Source organism: Trichophyton rubrum (genome assembly GCF_000151425.1).
Source record: "Trichophyton rubrum CBS 118892 genomic scaffold supercont2.6, whole genome shotgun sequence".
NCBI lineage: Eukaryota > Fungi > Ascomycota > Eurotiomycetes > Onygenales > Arthrodermataceae > Trichophyton > Trichophyton rubrum.
In genome coordinates this window covers 702883-717595 of record NW_003456423.1, presented here as the reverse complement: position 1 = coordinate 717595, position 14713 = coordinate 702883, and the positions used below count along the sequence as shown (strand labels likewise).

At 47.9% G+C, this 14713-nt stretch overlaps 5 protein-coding genes across 6 annotated transcripts; 3 read left to right on the top strand and 2 right to left on the bottom strand.

Annotated features, from left to right (window-relative positions):
* Window positions 1-169: 169 nt before the first annotated feature.
* TERG_05673 (uncharacterized protein) lies at window positions 170-937 on the top strand (the record flags this gene model as incomplete). The annotated part of the gene is made up of 6 exons (XM_047748477.1): window positions 170-242; window positions 332-403; window positions 477-523; window positions 587-605; window positions 735-813; window positions 880-937. 6 exons carry the CDS (start codon window positions 170-172, stop codon window positions 935-937), a joined length of 348 nt encoding a protein of 115 aa, XP_047604459.1.
* A 453-nt stretch (window positions 938-1390) lies between these two features.
* TERG_05672 (uncharacterized protein) lies at window positions 1391-5495 on the bottom strand (the record flags this gene model as incomplete). 2 transcript variants are annotated; one of them, XM_003233751.2, is made up of 3 exons in its annotated part: window positions 1391-1809; window positions 1878-5372; window positions 5441-5495. In XM_003233751.2, the coding sequence occupies 3 exons, from the start codon at window positions 5493-5495 to the stop codon at window positions 1391-1393; spliced, it is 3969 nt and encodes a 1322-aa protein (XP_003233799.2). The 2 variants fall into 2 exon arrangements, with proteins under 2 accessions (XP_003233799.2, XP_047606663.1); XM_047750013.1 differs by lacking the exon at window positions 5441-5495 and having other exon boundaries at window positions 1878-5412.
* A 652-nt stretch (window positions 5496-6147) lies between these two features.
* Window positions 6148-7802, top strand: TERG_05671 (uncharacterized protein; the record flags this gene model as incomplete). Its single annotated transcript, XM_047748476.1, has 5 exons — window positions 6148-6387; window positions 6445-6523; window positions 6592-6710; window positions 6774-7430; window positions 7482-7802. The coding sequence occupies 5 exons, from the start codon at window positions 6148-6150 to the stop codon at window positions 7800-7802; spliced, it is 1416 nt and encodes a 471-aa protein (XP_047604458.1).
* A 1969-nt stretch (window positions 7803-9771) lies between these two features.
* TERG_12323 (uncharacterized protein) lies at window positions 9772-10287 on the bottom strand (the record flags this gene model as incomplete). Its single annotated transcript, XM_047751295.1, has 1 exon — window positions 9772-10287. One exon carries the CDS (start codon window positions 10285-10287, stop codon window positions 9772-9774), a length of 516 nt encoding a protein of 171 aa, XP_047606662.1.
* Window positions 10288-13678: 3391 nt separating this feature from the next.
* Window positions 13679-14251, top strand: TERG_05669 (uncharacterized protein; the record flags this gene model as incomplete). The annotated part of the gene is made up of 1 exon (XM_003233748.2): window positions 13679-14251. One exon carries the CDS (start codon window positions 13679-13681, stop codon window positions 14249-14251), a length of 573 nt encoding a protein of 190 aa, XP_003233796.2.
* Window positions 14252-14713: the final 462 nt, after the last annotated feature.

The following is a 14713-nucleotide window of genomic DNA, read 5'->3' as shown; positions in this document are numbered from 1 at the left end:
GGAGAAAAGGGCTGTTACAAGAGATGCTGATCTGCTCTGGTATTGACGTAGCTACGGATCACTGCTGCTCGCCCAGGAACTGTCCGTTTTGAGCTGGATGTGCAAAAAGAGCACACGGTATGCCGCCGGCCTCTTAACACCATGTCACCATCATGGGTCACGCTTTGCCATGCTGATGATTGATGCTTGTCTGCTTCAGAATCGATTGGGCATTCTTCATGGAGGAACCATCGCCAGCATGGGTATGCGTGTACTCCGTGTCCCAGTTACTACTGCCTCTTCTTTCACCTGCTTTGTTTGTTTCTTGCTTTTTTTAACAGACCATTTCTAGTTGATCTCGGAGGCTCGCTTGCCGTCGCTTCCCATGGCCTCTTTGCGACTGGCGTATCTACTGACTTGAACGGTAACGGGAACTATGAACCGTTGAGAATGGGATCGCTTTGGCTTCTCTGGCTAACTTAACGTTACCCTACCAGTCACATATCTAGGCTCTGGCGGGAAGGTTGGCGATAAAATACTGGCGGTAAGGTGATCTCTGCTAGAACTCCTCACAAAAGACGGGTACCTTCTAACTAAACTGTTCTAGGAGGTAACTTGCGATAAGTGTAAGTTCCACCGTTCTGCTCCATACTTTCTGCTTGGACGATCGCGATGTCGTGGCTGTCCGCAGATGTCATTGGTCCATTTTGGCGAGATGGGAGAAGTGCTTCTTGGGAATCTAACGATGGCTCCAGTTGGCAACAAATTAGCATACACGACCATAAAATTCACCAACAAGGCGGATGAGATTGTGGCGAGAGGCAGCCACACAAAGTAAGGATCAAGATGGTCGTGGATGCACCGGCAAGTTGGCACTCTCGCTTACACCTTTCGTGATAGGTACATCGCCCAAGCCTTCAGGGACCCGAGAAACATCATCGAACAAAAGAAGTCCTGATCTTCTGAGCTCTCAACTGTACTAGTTAACTAATTAGTTAATTCGTTGTTTCTTCGAGAAGCCTTGGAGGTGCAGTTCCTCGCGAGCTACTTACCCCTTTAGACCTTCTCTGACCGTTTCACATTTTCCTTGGATGGACCCTTCTTGAGATATCCCGCGAGACAGCTCCTGAATGTTGAAAATGATTCCACAGCAGCTGGTCCTTGCCCTTGAAAATTTCGGAACACGGCTAACAGGGCCAATTAACAGGGCCTTTTTGTAATTTTAACATACCGGAGATTAGAAAATATATAACTGATATGTTAGATATAGAGAAATACCCGTTAACTGGTAGTTCTATAATGGGTTGCCCCGTGGGTAAATCACTCGGGAGGAAAACAGTGGCTCTGTTCATACATGTAATAAATTCAAAAATCCACATAATTAAACATCAAAGTGACATGTCTTGGTTAGCTACTCAATAGCGCCTTCGCGTGCAGTATCGTCTTCATCATCGGACTCTCCTGCTGGTACGTCATTTTCATCGCCAGCCTCAACAACGGTCGTCTCTACCCCAAGAGCCTTTACTTTGGCCTGCGTCATCTCGAATACATACTGTCCAAGATGCTCAAGGTTCTCCATGGGAGTGCCCTCGTTGTCTGCAGCGTCTACCGCCCTGGATGCCGGAAACATCTCATTGGGTATAAGCATCAGCTTATCTGGGCGTTGACCCAGGATATCAAATGCAGGCTTGAGTTCAAAGCAGGATTCAAAAACCTCTCGACGGCCTAGAATGTAAAGACCCAAGCGTGCTCGAGATAGTGCTACAGTAAGCCGTCGTACGTCTCGCAGGTAGCCCACAGACTTAGTGCGGGTGAGCGAAAGAATGATATCTAGAATAAAATTAAAGCAAAATTAGCAGGAGCGGGCCGATGTTAAAGATTTATTGATGGACACTTACAGTCATTCTGTTCACCCTGATACTTATCTACCGTTGTGACGATTTTGGGCATACCGAAAAGAGAGTTCTTTGCACACCTGTGGCTCAGAACATCTTTGATCAATGCCTTCTGTCCTGCGTATGTGGCTAGAATGGAAATCTTCGATGCCGGATACCCCAGTAATCGCATATATTGGTAAATCCCAACTGCATATTCGGCCTCGCCGAGATTCTGAATAAAGTGGGGAGTCGGCTCCCTTTCACCTTGGCCCTGGTAGTCTGGCACGTTGATGAGCTGGTAGTCGTAGCGGAAGCCGGCGTTGGCAAGCTTGAACTCCTCTTGATTCTCAACAATGGGGAGATTGCCTAGCTTCTCATACCGCCATTTGAACAACTCGGCAATGGAGGCGCGGGCCCGACCCTGCTGGTCAAGGTTGATGGTAGGCACACCTAGCCTCACCAACCGTAGGAACAGCGTTTGTTCCAAATTGGCGTACTGGCGGAATGCTATGTTTTGGACAATCGGTGAGTTCTGCAAGTGGTCACCGCATAGCACAATCCGCTTCAGGGGAAATTCTCCGTTCTTCGTCTTCTGCATCATGCACGGGATCACACTTTCGATTTCCGTGATCTGTGCTGCTTCTTCCATGACCACGCTGTCATAGTGAAAGCCCAGATCAGATATCTCCTGTCGTCTCATAGCGGCATGGGTGGAGGTCATGGCAATAATTCTGGCCTCTTTAATCAGTAGGTAGTTTGCCTTATCTCGCTGTTGTCGTAGAATCTCAAATGGCCGTATATCCTCCAGCTCAGAGAAGAGTTTCCTTATGTGTCTCTCACACCCTTCGGCAATGTCGATGAGCGTATCTTTCGAAGCATCTGCCGGGAACACGGGTTGAGGGGCGTTGGAGAAAAACCCGTGGAAAGGGAAGTGTTTGATGATTTCCTCAGTTGTCGAACCATCAGATCGCACCTTATCCCAAAATTTGATCCATGCGGGACGTATGTAGACAGTATCAAAATACCCAGCGGTTTCACAAGTACTTCCATGAGCTCCTTCGGCTCCAATTGAAGCAGCGAGACGGTCGACCTCTGAGAGGAATTTTAATCGATTTTCAAGGAATGACTCGACTCGGCCAAACTTGCCAAAATTAGACTCTGTCTCGAGCTCTTCCTCGCCATGACCAAGACGAAGTAAGTGGCGCTCGTCAATGTCCAGCACAACGATTTTTTGGAATAGCTGGTTCAGTGCTTGGTTGCTGTGGGCAATGAGCAGGGTACGCTCCTGGGGGAAATTATGGTAGATGTTATTTATAATCTGGGTAACCACATCCGTCTTGCCGGTTCCTGGAGGGCCAACTATCACCGTCAACCCTGGCTGAGTCCCAGAGGTAATGGCTTCAACCTGAGCAGGAGTGAATCGAACTTGGTTGAGTTTCGGGGCATCCATAGGATAGGGGCCAGGGTTTGGAGGTTTATATGTAGATACTTTGATAGAATTGGAAGTTGGCTGTACAGACTCCGCCTGGTCTCTTCTTCGTTTCTTGGAAGGGTTCAATGTCTCGGCTTTTGGCGATTCATCAACCATTTCAAGAACGTAAGGGGGGCCAAAGATGGTCGTAGAGCCTTCCGGTGGCTCCATTTTCTGCCCTGGGAAGCTCTCTACAAGGTGATGCCAGTCAAGGAAAGTATCTCGATAATCAACAGACTTCACACGATTTTCAAGCTCTGTATATCTCGCACCGGCTGGATCACCATAGCCCAGGAAAACTTCCTGGAGCCACGACGGAAGTTCTGCATCAGTAATGGTCAATGATCGCATCGTCTCCAAAATAGGTCGGAAGTTGTTTTCTCGTGATTTTCGGCGTACAAGCACATTAATGGAGCCGTATATGTCTGGTTTGCCCTTTTGTACTCTGTCTAGATCAGCTTTATAAGAAACTGCATCCAAGTTCACTATGAGTCTCCTTAGACGAGGTCGTTGGGGATAGCCGTTAGCTCTGCCTGGTGAAGTGTCCCGTAACTGGCGCCCATTCTCATCCAAGATTTGAACCACAGTGCCAGTTCGAATGTGAGAGATACTAATGCTGTTTCTGGACTCCGATCGTTGGCTGCCTGCAATGCTAGACTTATCTACCTGTTTGGGCGTCACTGAAAGTAAAAAGACAACATCATCCGGCCGAAGTGATTCCCACTCTTGCCGGAGAGTGTCACCAAGCCGGCCAACTTCAAGAGTTATTTCTGAGCGAACATAGGCTGGATGAAGAGAGCCTACACGTGCCTGAGCCACATCGATTATAGCAGGCTTTGAGATAGGCAAAGCCATTCTGGAGAACCCGTCGAATGAAACCTTGCCATCTTGTCCTGATTTTGGCTGCATTCGCTTGACAATGGATTCCAGGTCGCTCTTGATTTCATAGAAAGACTCGGACCGATATAAAAGAAATGACCTCCACAAAAAGTCACCTAGGCTGAGATATTGGAGGTTCAGTTTTGGAATCGCGAGAGGCCTAGAGCCATCATATGTTTCATTTCGAACCAAGGCGGGGTCATATAATGACTCCTCGGTAGGAAGAATGCTGACATCTGCAGTGGCTTCTTGGAAAGTTGGCCGTCTTTCGAAATGCAAAAGGAGTATTTCTAGGAGTAGCTCTCGGTCAAGTACAATATTTGTGTGCTCGGGATAGAAGGTTCTGAATCCCAATAGCTGGCAAAGCTGCTTCAATTGCGAATCATCAATGCTGCGGAGATGTTCCGCAAGCTCGGACCGTTGCTCAAGTGATCCGTAGTTTGCTAATGCAAGTAGCGTCAAGTCATCTTTGAAATGCTTAAGTGCAGTCCTTTGAAGACGTGCTAACTCTTGACAGTGGATGTTGTACGCGTCTTGCGCTGACAGATGTTGGCCGGTTTGATCATCAATAGAGAAGTTGATAAATCGTCGTAGCAGAGCATAAAAATCCCTAAAAAGAGTATTTTTATCATCGTTATAGAGCTTGCTCTTGCGAAGAACAGCTAAAATATTAAGATCCTTCAACAATTCATTCACGTATCGTCGAGTAGGAAGTTGGCTCTCAAGGTCCACCAATAGTTCCAGAAATCTTTCACAAAATCGAATATTATCTTCACTGTTGCGTTCGCCTTGGGCGGGATTTATACGTTTGAGAAAGTCAATGAGCATAGAGTATAGCCATGACCTTTCAAATCGTATCCTCGACTTCCCTTGCTCATCTGCCGAGTCATATCGTTTGCCGGCCAATCGCCACGCCTTTTTCAGTGCTACTGATTGCTGAAGCAAGTTATCCCTCGATTCCTTGCTGAAAAGATTGTCCCATATAGCTATGGAAACCAATGGAGCACACTCTTTGCGAATCTGACTGCATTCAAGAGATTGAAAAGCACCGATGACGAAAGACAGAAGATGTATTTTCGAAGGCAGTGGTAGTGTATTGTCGAGGTTCATAGAGAGTATACGTCTGAAGAGGACTGAGAAATCCGTAGGGCGATCAAAGAAATGGGCTAAATAGGTGTATCGTCTGGCGTTAGATATGTCCAACATAACTGGGATTTCTCAAAAGTATACGTACTCCAAATGGGTAAATGCTCCCTTCTCTTTATTCCTACAATTACAGCAATTAGCATAACATGGTAGTTCGATGCATCTTCTGTAAATGTTGGCCAAAGAAACCTTTGCGTAAGAATGTTAGTCAAATCAACATTCAACCACAGAGCTCCGGCGTGTGCATTTACCTCTCAAGAATGTGTAGATTTTCTAGTATTAAAAGGGAATGAAGAGGGAATCCGTCGCGCTGCAGAGGATCCCAAATCTCATTCTTGACCACCTCTGGCCTCGCTTTGCGCACTTTGCTAGCCTTCAGCCAGTGAGCTTTAGCTAGAGACACCCAGGGATTCTCGTCCTGGAAGTCGTTAACCGTCGGTCGGACATCGAGGTTACGCGCCATTGCCGGGCGCATCTGTAATTCGGTCATTACAGCTAAAGAGATTGCGCCTTGTTCTTTTGCGCGGCGGTACCTAGAAACAGCAGACCACCGGCTTGTTCGTAGAATTAAATTGGATTTGATATTTATTTGGTGGTTTAACTTGGCTTAGGTGAGGTTTTGGCGCGGCGCACGGATCATGTGCGGCAAAGCTCCAGGTCAAAAGTCTCAAAAGAGGACAAAAAGAGAAAGCAACGACATTAGATAGTCAACCACAACACACTGTTTGCGCCGCTTCGCCCTGGTCAACAGCACACATTTTCGCCGGCAGAAGCAGAAATAAAAGCGTCCTGAGGATGGGTGGAAAGGATGTGGGAGCCGTCAAGGTATACGGGGATGTTATACGCAGCTTGCTGGAAAAAGCTGCCGCGATTAAGAATGCGCCTTCAATCGAGCCGCCAGTGACTGAAGCCAACCTGGGAGGCGTTATCAAGCGTGTGCTAGCAGGAGATTATGGTGTATCCGTGGGGGTAAATCAGCAGACTCAGTATGCTGCGGTCGAGACTGCATTTCGCGAAATATTTTATGATTTGCTTGTTCGTCCTCTATCTCCAGTCCCTTGGGAAGGCCTCTGCTAACATACTCACCCGTAGGCTACAACCTCTATCGACGAGCCCTCGTTTATGCAGATATGGAACCTTTTAGATATTGTCTCCATCTTTTCGGACAACGGTACGTCTTTCAATGGACTGTGAGAGAAGCGCAACATTGGGAGAACTTATACTGAAGGCGTTCTCTAGAAAAATGCGAACCGGGCCTTATCTTCTGGCTTATAGAGGAACTTCTGGATAGCCAAACTATAGACGGATGCAGAAAAGTGTTTGACTATCTTGAATCTAGACGAGAGCGCAATACTGCTGTGAGTCCCATCGACTTCATAATACTTAGACAAGGCGTAGTTGCTGATTTTATCTATGTCTAGAAACACTTCAAACAAAAGAGCCTGATCATTCTCAGGTCATGCAACGAACTGCTGCGGAGGCTCTCTCGTGCTGAAGACACAGTCTTTTGTGGCCGTGTTTTCATCTTCCTTTTCCAATCTTTCCCCTTAGGTGACAAAAGTTCTGTGAATCTTCGAGGCGAATACCACACCGAAAATGTCACGACATTCGATGTGCAACAGAAAATGCAGGCGGAAAGCGATGAGGTGATGGATATAGACATACAAGAGAACGAGACTCCAGTTTCCAATGCGAAGAGTACCGAGCAAGAGCCTACAACGGCTCAGACACCTTTGGAATCGACCAATGACGCTACAACCCAACGCGCAAAGGCCTCCAGTATTCAGCCGGAACTTGAGCTTGATACCCTTTATGCTGCATTTTGGAGTCTTCAAGAGAGTTTCTCTAAGCCAACTAGACTGTTCGACACCACACACTTTGCATCTCTGAAATCTGGACTAGAAGCGACCCTCTCAAGTTTCCGAAAAGTAAGCTCAAAGTTAGAGGTTCGTAGCACAACAAAGAGCTCAGACGAATTACGACGAGGCACAAAACGCAAGCGAGGTGAAGGAGGATCCGATTTGCCAAATAGTTTCAACCCCAAGTATTTGACTAGTCGGGATTTATTCGAACTCGAGGTATGCCGAACAGAGTCTGGGTACATATATCTATTGCTAATTGTGGTCTAGATCAATGACGTGTCTTTCCGCAGACATATTCTAGTCCAGGCCTTAATTCTCCTTGATTTCTTGCTTTCGCTAACGCCAAGATCCAAAGCCAAGTTGGCTGATTCTACCAACAAGTCCGTTCTTTACGGTTATGTTTTAAGCGATGAAGATGTGAGTGTAAAAAGATCCTGCTTTAGCAAACGAACTCCGACAATGGCTAAGTCTGCCATCTTAGGCGAAATGGGCAACTCAAATGAGATCTTCCATTGCGAGCTACCTGCAAAAGGGCGCAGATGGAAAGTTCTATTTCCGGATGGTAGACACTGTCCTAACGAGAGATAAAAACTGGGTTCGATGGAAGGCAGAAGGATGCCCACCAATCGAACGGCCACCTGTACCTGTACAGAGTCACTTGGATACTCAGTCAAGTGCTGCAAAAATCACAGCGAACAGGCGGCTTCGCTCAACTCCTATGGGCTCGCTGGACCTTGGCTTCCTTTCTGTAGAGTCAAATCTTGGGGATCTTAATCGCCTGAAGGAGCCTGAAAGGTATGGCAGCAATGGTATAATGTGGGAGATAGTGATTTTTGCTGACATTTTTGTGGTAGGTTTTCAACTCCTAGCCTTGACTTCTATATGAGTGGCATAACAGACGACGACTTTAACATTGACATGGCAAAGGATGATGAAGAAAAAGAACAATCCATCAAAGCCAAGGCAAGCAAAACTTGGAGGACATTGAGAATTGCTTCGAGGAGTAAACTCAGTCAACTGGATAAAATAGAGGACGGGAAAAACTTGAAGGTGCTTTTTGAGACCGCGCCAGCACCAACTTCCACGTCAGGAAAACAACAGTCAGAGACTGAGAATACTGCTGACATCTCCAAAGAAGATGAAACTAAAGGAAGCAACGTTGACACTATTGCCCCAGAACCCCAGCCCAGTCAAACTTGACCTTGTATCCTTTACCTAAATCGGCTCATATATGCAGATCGTTCAACAAATTTCGGGTGACTTCAACCCGGCTTAAAAAAAAACGAGTCATGAAGCAATACTGGTTCACGAGATTCCACGTGGTTGTAACCCAGATCTATTAACTGTGCAGGAACGAACCATTCTGTGCTCAATTCCTACGTGCATTCGGGTTATATTGGTTTCGACTAGATTGCAGGACCAGTATTGTCATGCAGTGATATGCAGAATCTAAAGGACATGCATGCTACGTGGTGACGATAGCTATATGTGAGCAGTGTGAGCAGTGGCACAGTTGACGCAGACGCGGCGGTAACAGCCAGGATCAAATCCCCGGCACTGGGTTCCGGACCGATATCTACATGGTTTCAAGCGATGCCCAGCCTACCTATTATTCCCCGGGAGACTTGAAAAAGAAGTTATACAACGTGTTATTTGAAGAGGAAAGCATTGGCACCTGCTTAATGAGGATCAAGGCGAGGTTGACGGAATATTTCGTTGCGGCAGGGCTGAAACGATTTCGAAATTGGTTTAATGGTCAAGGAGCAAGGAGGAAAAAAAATTGAGGGAGGAGATAGGAGACGATTTCTTTCTTCCTCTATCTTTCTTCAAGGGACAAGAGACTATCACCAACCCCGGCCGGAGCTTGCCATCATTGTGTATATTAGCGTGAGACAGCAATGGATTCTCCCGAACAACAGAACAACCGGCTATTTACAAAGATCCCGCAAAACGGGCAAGTTTCAAGCAAGCACCACCAACACACAGCCATGCAAGGTATCCATGGCTGAATCGACGCAAAAAAAAAAAAAAGGTTGATCAATTCAGCAAAAACACGTCAAGCGCGTAACGGAGAACTCCGTCGGACAGGAGAGATGTCCGTAACTTCGATCCTTGAAGCTGTGTTGGCTCTGCTATCTGCAGGTACGCAACAGTCCTTCTGCTGCACTCTGACAATATTCAGATTGTCTAATCCTTCTCCCTCGGTGCTCCATACATAATTTGGAGTGGCGACGAAGGGGGAGGGGGGAAACAGAGCCAGTGCGCATCGCAAAGCTCCTAGCTTGCCTGTTTGCCGTGTGCCGTCGAGTCTGTCAATCACTCCGTTTGCTCTCTGATTTTTACTTCTGACAGCTCCCATGGCTATCCTGGCTGCATGCATGTAACTGTCTCAACGGTTTCGTGACTTCGTTCCCACATCAGAGCCTCTAATATTAAGATCACTACCAGACAGTGGAACTCCGAATCGCGGTTTTCCAGCAGAGTTTCGTTTTTCGCTGCCACAAAGTCTGCAGCGGGCACTAAAGAAGCCATTTCTCTGACCGGTCCATAGGCTGGCTCATGGAACCATCACAGAAGCCCCGATCTGCGGCAACCTTATACGCCTAGCCTGTCCTCCGATCGCTGACGTCGCCGGGTGGGCTATAATTATCCATCCAATCTCCATCTCCAGCCATCTCCGACAAGATTCGGCGGGATATATGGCTTCTGGGGCCGCCGAGAAGACCGAGAAGACGTCGATTGCAAGGAAGATGAAGGTTGAGAAAGAGACGAAGAAGAAAAAAGAAAAAAAACAGAAGAATAACACTTGAGAAGTCACGTGGACGGTTTCAATATCCCGGTTCCCAGCCCTTAGCAGTCCTTCACTCTCTTGCAGCCTGCACATTTCGCTTCGATGCAAGGTTGAGATGTCCAACGAAGGCCGCCGCGGTTGGTGGAAACGAGCTGCTGTTGCTTCGTCCTTTTCTTGTTCCTCCCGTGTCTCCGGATCCCTTGGGCCTGGAAACGGCTGAAAAATAGTCATCCATCCATACACATCACTCACACCGGCATGCATATGCGGGCGGACAGACATAGCTGCAAGAGTCGCATCTAACTCCGGGCCGGGTTAATAATGTCGTCCATCCCTGTCTCTCCATCCTCCAGCTGCTAGGCTGGCCTTCCAGTGTGCAAAAGATTTGCCTTCGCTTTAGATCAGCCAATTACTCGGGCTGTTGCACCCTTGGCTCGACTCTTTCCCTGTCATCTTCATGGATGTTTTCCTTTCGAGACTTCTTTCTTATTTTATTTTATTTTTTGCATGATGGGACCTTTACGTTGTACGTACTTCTTACATACCTGCATGAGATACGGTAATTGAGTGACCCACCATACAGCACACTCCTGCCAGCCTGCTTGCCCCCATACCTTACCGGCCAGCTGCCTATTTACACTGCCTGTTACATTTGCGGATCATCTGGCTTGCCTTGGGTCGATTGATGGCGGGAAGCCTCGATAGGAAGAAAGCTTGAGTGGGCGGTGCTTGATGGCTACCTAGCCAACCTATGACACGACCCGTCTTCACATCCCGCCTGGTTGTTTCTCGCTCACCCAAGAGAGAAGGGCCAACTGCCAGCTTTTCGAGGAACTTGGCAGTCATCACGGAGTACTTCTGCAAGATATATCCTCACGATGTTTGAAAGTTGTATTAGAAAGGACATCTTCACTGGAGAGCCTAAGCCAACCTCGGGGGGCGGTCCGATCTGACCGTGCCCTTTCTGCGTCTCTTTCGATTCGTGACTAGTCGGTTTTGCAATTCTCGCGGGCATAGCCTCTATTCCTCTTCCAGAAATCCAGGGGGGGGTGGGATTTTTGGTTTGTGGTAGCCTTACCTGATCTCCAACTGGCGGCTCCCGCTCAACGCCATGGGCTTTGCGACGAACTGTGTGCCAGCATTTGTTCTCGTGCTGTTGTGGCCAATCTCTCTTCAGGACTTCTGTCCAACAACCGCCCGTCTATGATGCTACCCTACGGGCTGTTCTGCATTCCCCGCATTGGTTCCAGCTACACTTGCGCCCCTGTCACCCCATACTTAAGCCACGCCCGGATAGAGCTGGGAAAGATGAAAATGTGGAAGAGGGAGCATGACTCTGGATGCTTTATCGAACGCCTATCTTTTCTCGACCTTCTCTTCTGCTAGCCGGTATTGGCCACAGGAGAGGCATAAGATTTGCAGGGTCTCCGAAGCGGTCTTACCCCGGCCTCCCAGGGATCTCCAAGGCTTCAGACCCAGGACCAGAATAATACATGCATCTTACAGGTAAATCTTCCACTTTTCTTTTAGGGGCTTTTGGCTCTTCGTCTATTTTCCGGAGAGACGAGGTTGGCACATACAGCCAATTCTCCCTTGTTTACTTGCAAAGCATAAAAAAAATGCTTTCTCTTGCTGTGTTACAGCCAATATGATAAGGGCGCCCCTCGCTCTCGTTTTCGGTTTCTGGAAATCTGATATTATCTGCAAAGAAAAGGAAATAAAAGATAAAACAGACTAGTTTATGTTGAGAAACGATCTTATGTGGTGGTCGGTGCACGCGACCCCCAGTGATCACGTACATAACGATAAGGAGTTGGATCCGATCAAATGCAGCATCCCTCTTAAATGATTTAAGAGTGTTGTGATCTTCGCATCAACGTGAGACTTTGGTATCCCCATCCTTGAATGACCCACAATCCATGCATCGCTACTTCCCCCATGTGCTAAGCTAAGCTAGGCACTACTCCGAGATGCTGGTCTGAGCATGACAAGGTGGCTGTCTATGCTTATCCTGGCCCCCTCCTCTCATCATTCAAGCCCAAAACTCCTAGGAGACCGTTGCACCCCGGCTCCTGTGTTTTTTTTGTATCTGGTGTTAAGGTATTCGGATATCCCGTATTTTTTCTTTTCACAGGGAAAAAAAGGAATGGGAACGAAAAAGAAATGAATGCAAAGTCGTCATTTTTCCGTGGCTACGCCAACCTTGGAACTCTCCTCCTTTTCGTTTGTGCTCCTCACGGCGGTTTTCCCCCCCTGGCCGCCTTTTTAGATGTCTGCCTGTATCGGTCAATTATCCGCCGCTGTTGATAAATACGGCAGCGTTCTAACTTTCCCACCGGTGTGCCTCCAACTACCCTGTAACTCAACTACCTCCCTCTTTTGTCGTAGGCCAGTCGAACTTTATTATGACAAGTTGCCCTCGATCCCAGAGAATCGGGTCCCTTTTGAGCCTTGAGTCTTCCCTGCTGATCGTCTCAGCTTCTCACAATCACTACACAACAGGAGAATCGATTTTTCCTGACTACGGACAACACTTGTCAGTTTCCTTCAACATCGACGTTGTGGGGGCAAGCTCTTCATCTTATTGTTTTGAACCGCAGTGACCCAGTGGAGCATCTCTTCAGAGAGCTAGACAACAGACAGGCAATTGGCATATCTATGGCTGAAACATAGGTGGCCCTCCGGCAACATCAGATACCTTTAATCGTTGCTACCACGAGTTGACGATATATATCTGCTACTATAGTCCCTCCCACGTTGAACCCTTTCCCCGTTTCTTCTAGTTTGCTACCCTGTTTCTGCTCCCTTCTTAATACAGCATGTCGGCCCATGATGTCTATACAGATGTTTCTGGTTGGACCAACACGCGGGTAGGAGGCCAGTTGCCATCGCCACAGTTGCACAATTATCATCCGTCTACAATGATGATGCAATTCTGTGAATCGCCAATCGCCGACTCGCTGAAGCAAGAGCCAGATGCAGCCCCGGGCCAGTGTGATATTCGAGGTCTGGCCTATTTGAAGGCAGCTGAACAAGGACACAGCTCACAAAATCCTAGTGATAGTTGCTATATGGGTTCCCACAAGGGGAGCCAGGGGGACCTCTCCTGCAGTGACTTAACGGATGCTCTGCAGTCGAGTTCAGCGAGTTCATGTCCTGGAACCCCCCAGACTCCCGGTGACGGGGAGCAGCAAAGCGATAGCGGTCATATTGATAGCAAGCAGGACATATACAGCCCAGCTACAGAGGACGTGGAAATTCATGACGCAGATGACGAACCCAAACCTACAGGAGGGGAAAAGATTGACAGGAAAAAGATGAAGCGGTTTAGGTACTGAGGTTCCCCCATAGGTCTGAGATATGGAGGTCGAATTCTGCTAACCCACCCTTACAGGCTTACTCATAACCAAACTCGATATCTTATGAGTGAATTCACTCGTCAAGCGCACCCAGACGCTGCTCACCGTGAGAGATTATCCAGAGAAATTCCTGGACTGAGTCCACGGCAAGTCCAGGTCTGGTTTCAGAATAGGTATGTTCCCTTTTCATTCACGATCGCAATAATATAACGCTAATATAAAAATATTTGACAAGGCGAGCAAAGCTTAAGCGTCTATCTCTAGATGATCGGGAGCGGGTCTTGAAATCTCGGGCACTTCCTGATGATTTTGATATGGCCCAGTCTCTACAGTCGTCCTACGCGACGGAACATCATGGTTATACCACACCTCTAGTCTCCCCAGGCACTTTCTTTCCGCCAGAAGAGAATGACCCATACGGTTCAGCGCGGGCTGGAACGACAGCAGCAGATGATTACGCTACTTCCCCTTTGAGCTCTGCGTCAGCCTATGGTAGCTATTTCGGTCGGGATAGTTCTGCCTTCAGCCGCGGCTCCGACTCGATATCTATCATGTCAACATCCAGCGACAGCATATGCAGCTTTGGTTCCATGCATTCTGCAAATCCCTCCATTCATGGCCGTATGAACTTTGTACCCAGAAGCTTTGGCGAACAGCAGGGGGCCATGCGCCCCTCTGTCCCACAGCTTCACATGTACAATACCTCGCTCAGAGCGAGAGCAGGATCACTGAATCTGCCTATGCGCAGTACTATCCCTTGCCATACTCCGCCATTGGAGTACACAGACACAAACTCCTCCACGGGCATCAATAATGCATATGGCAGTCGATCTCTGGATGCGTCTACTCGGAGAGATCCATTTGGCCTAGGTAAGAAAAAACCATGAGAGTGTCAACATAAACAACCCCTCCCCCAACACTTGCTAACCAGCCAATAGGTTCTGTAGCAGAAGAGTTCAAGCAGAAGACGGTAGGACAGCCTGTGACCGCTACGCCAAGGATAGGTGAAGGATCGCCACCGAAGGCAGACCATAGTGGTGCAGCCGCTGTAGCCTTGCAGTCTGCGCCCCTTCCATCCGCACAGGAAGAGGATCAGCTCTCGGGGCTCGGTCCGCAGTTCAACCTAAGTTCATTTGGAATCACCTACCCTCGACAAAGCCCATCTACTGGCACGAACAATCCAACATCTCATCCGTCGAGCAAAAGTTCCGATATGCAAAGTGCTTATAACAATCATGGCACAGCCTGGCTGCAACAAACCATACAGCAAAAACTAAGCTGCTACACAGAACCGGATTACTCCACCCCAAAGCAGCGAGGCTACTTCTATCAATCTAATACAGAAACGA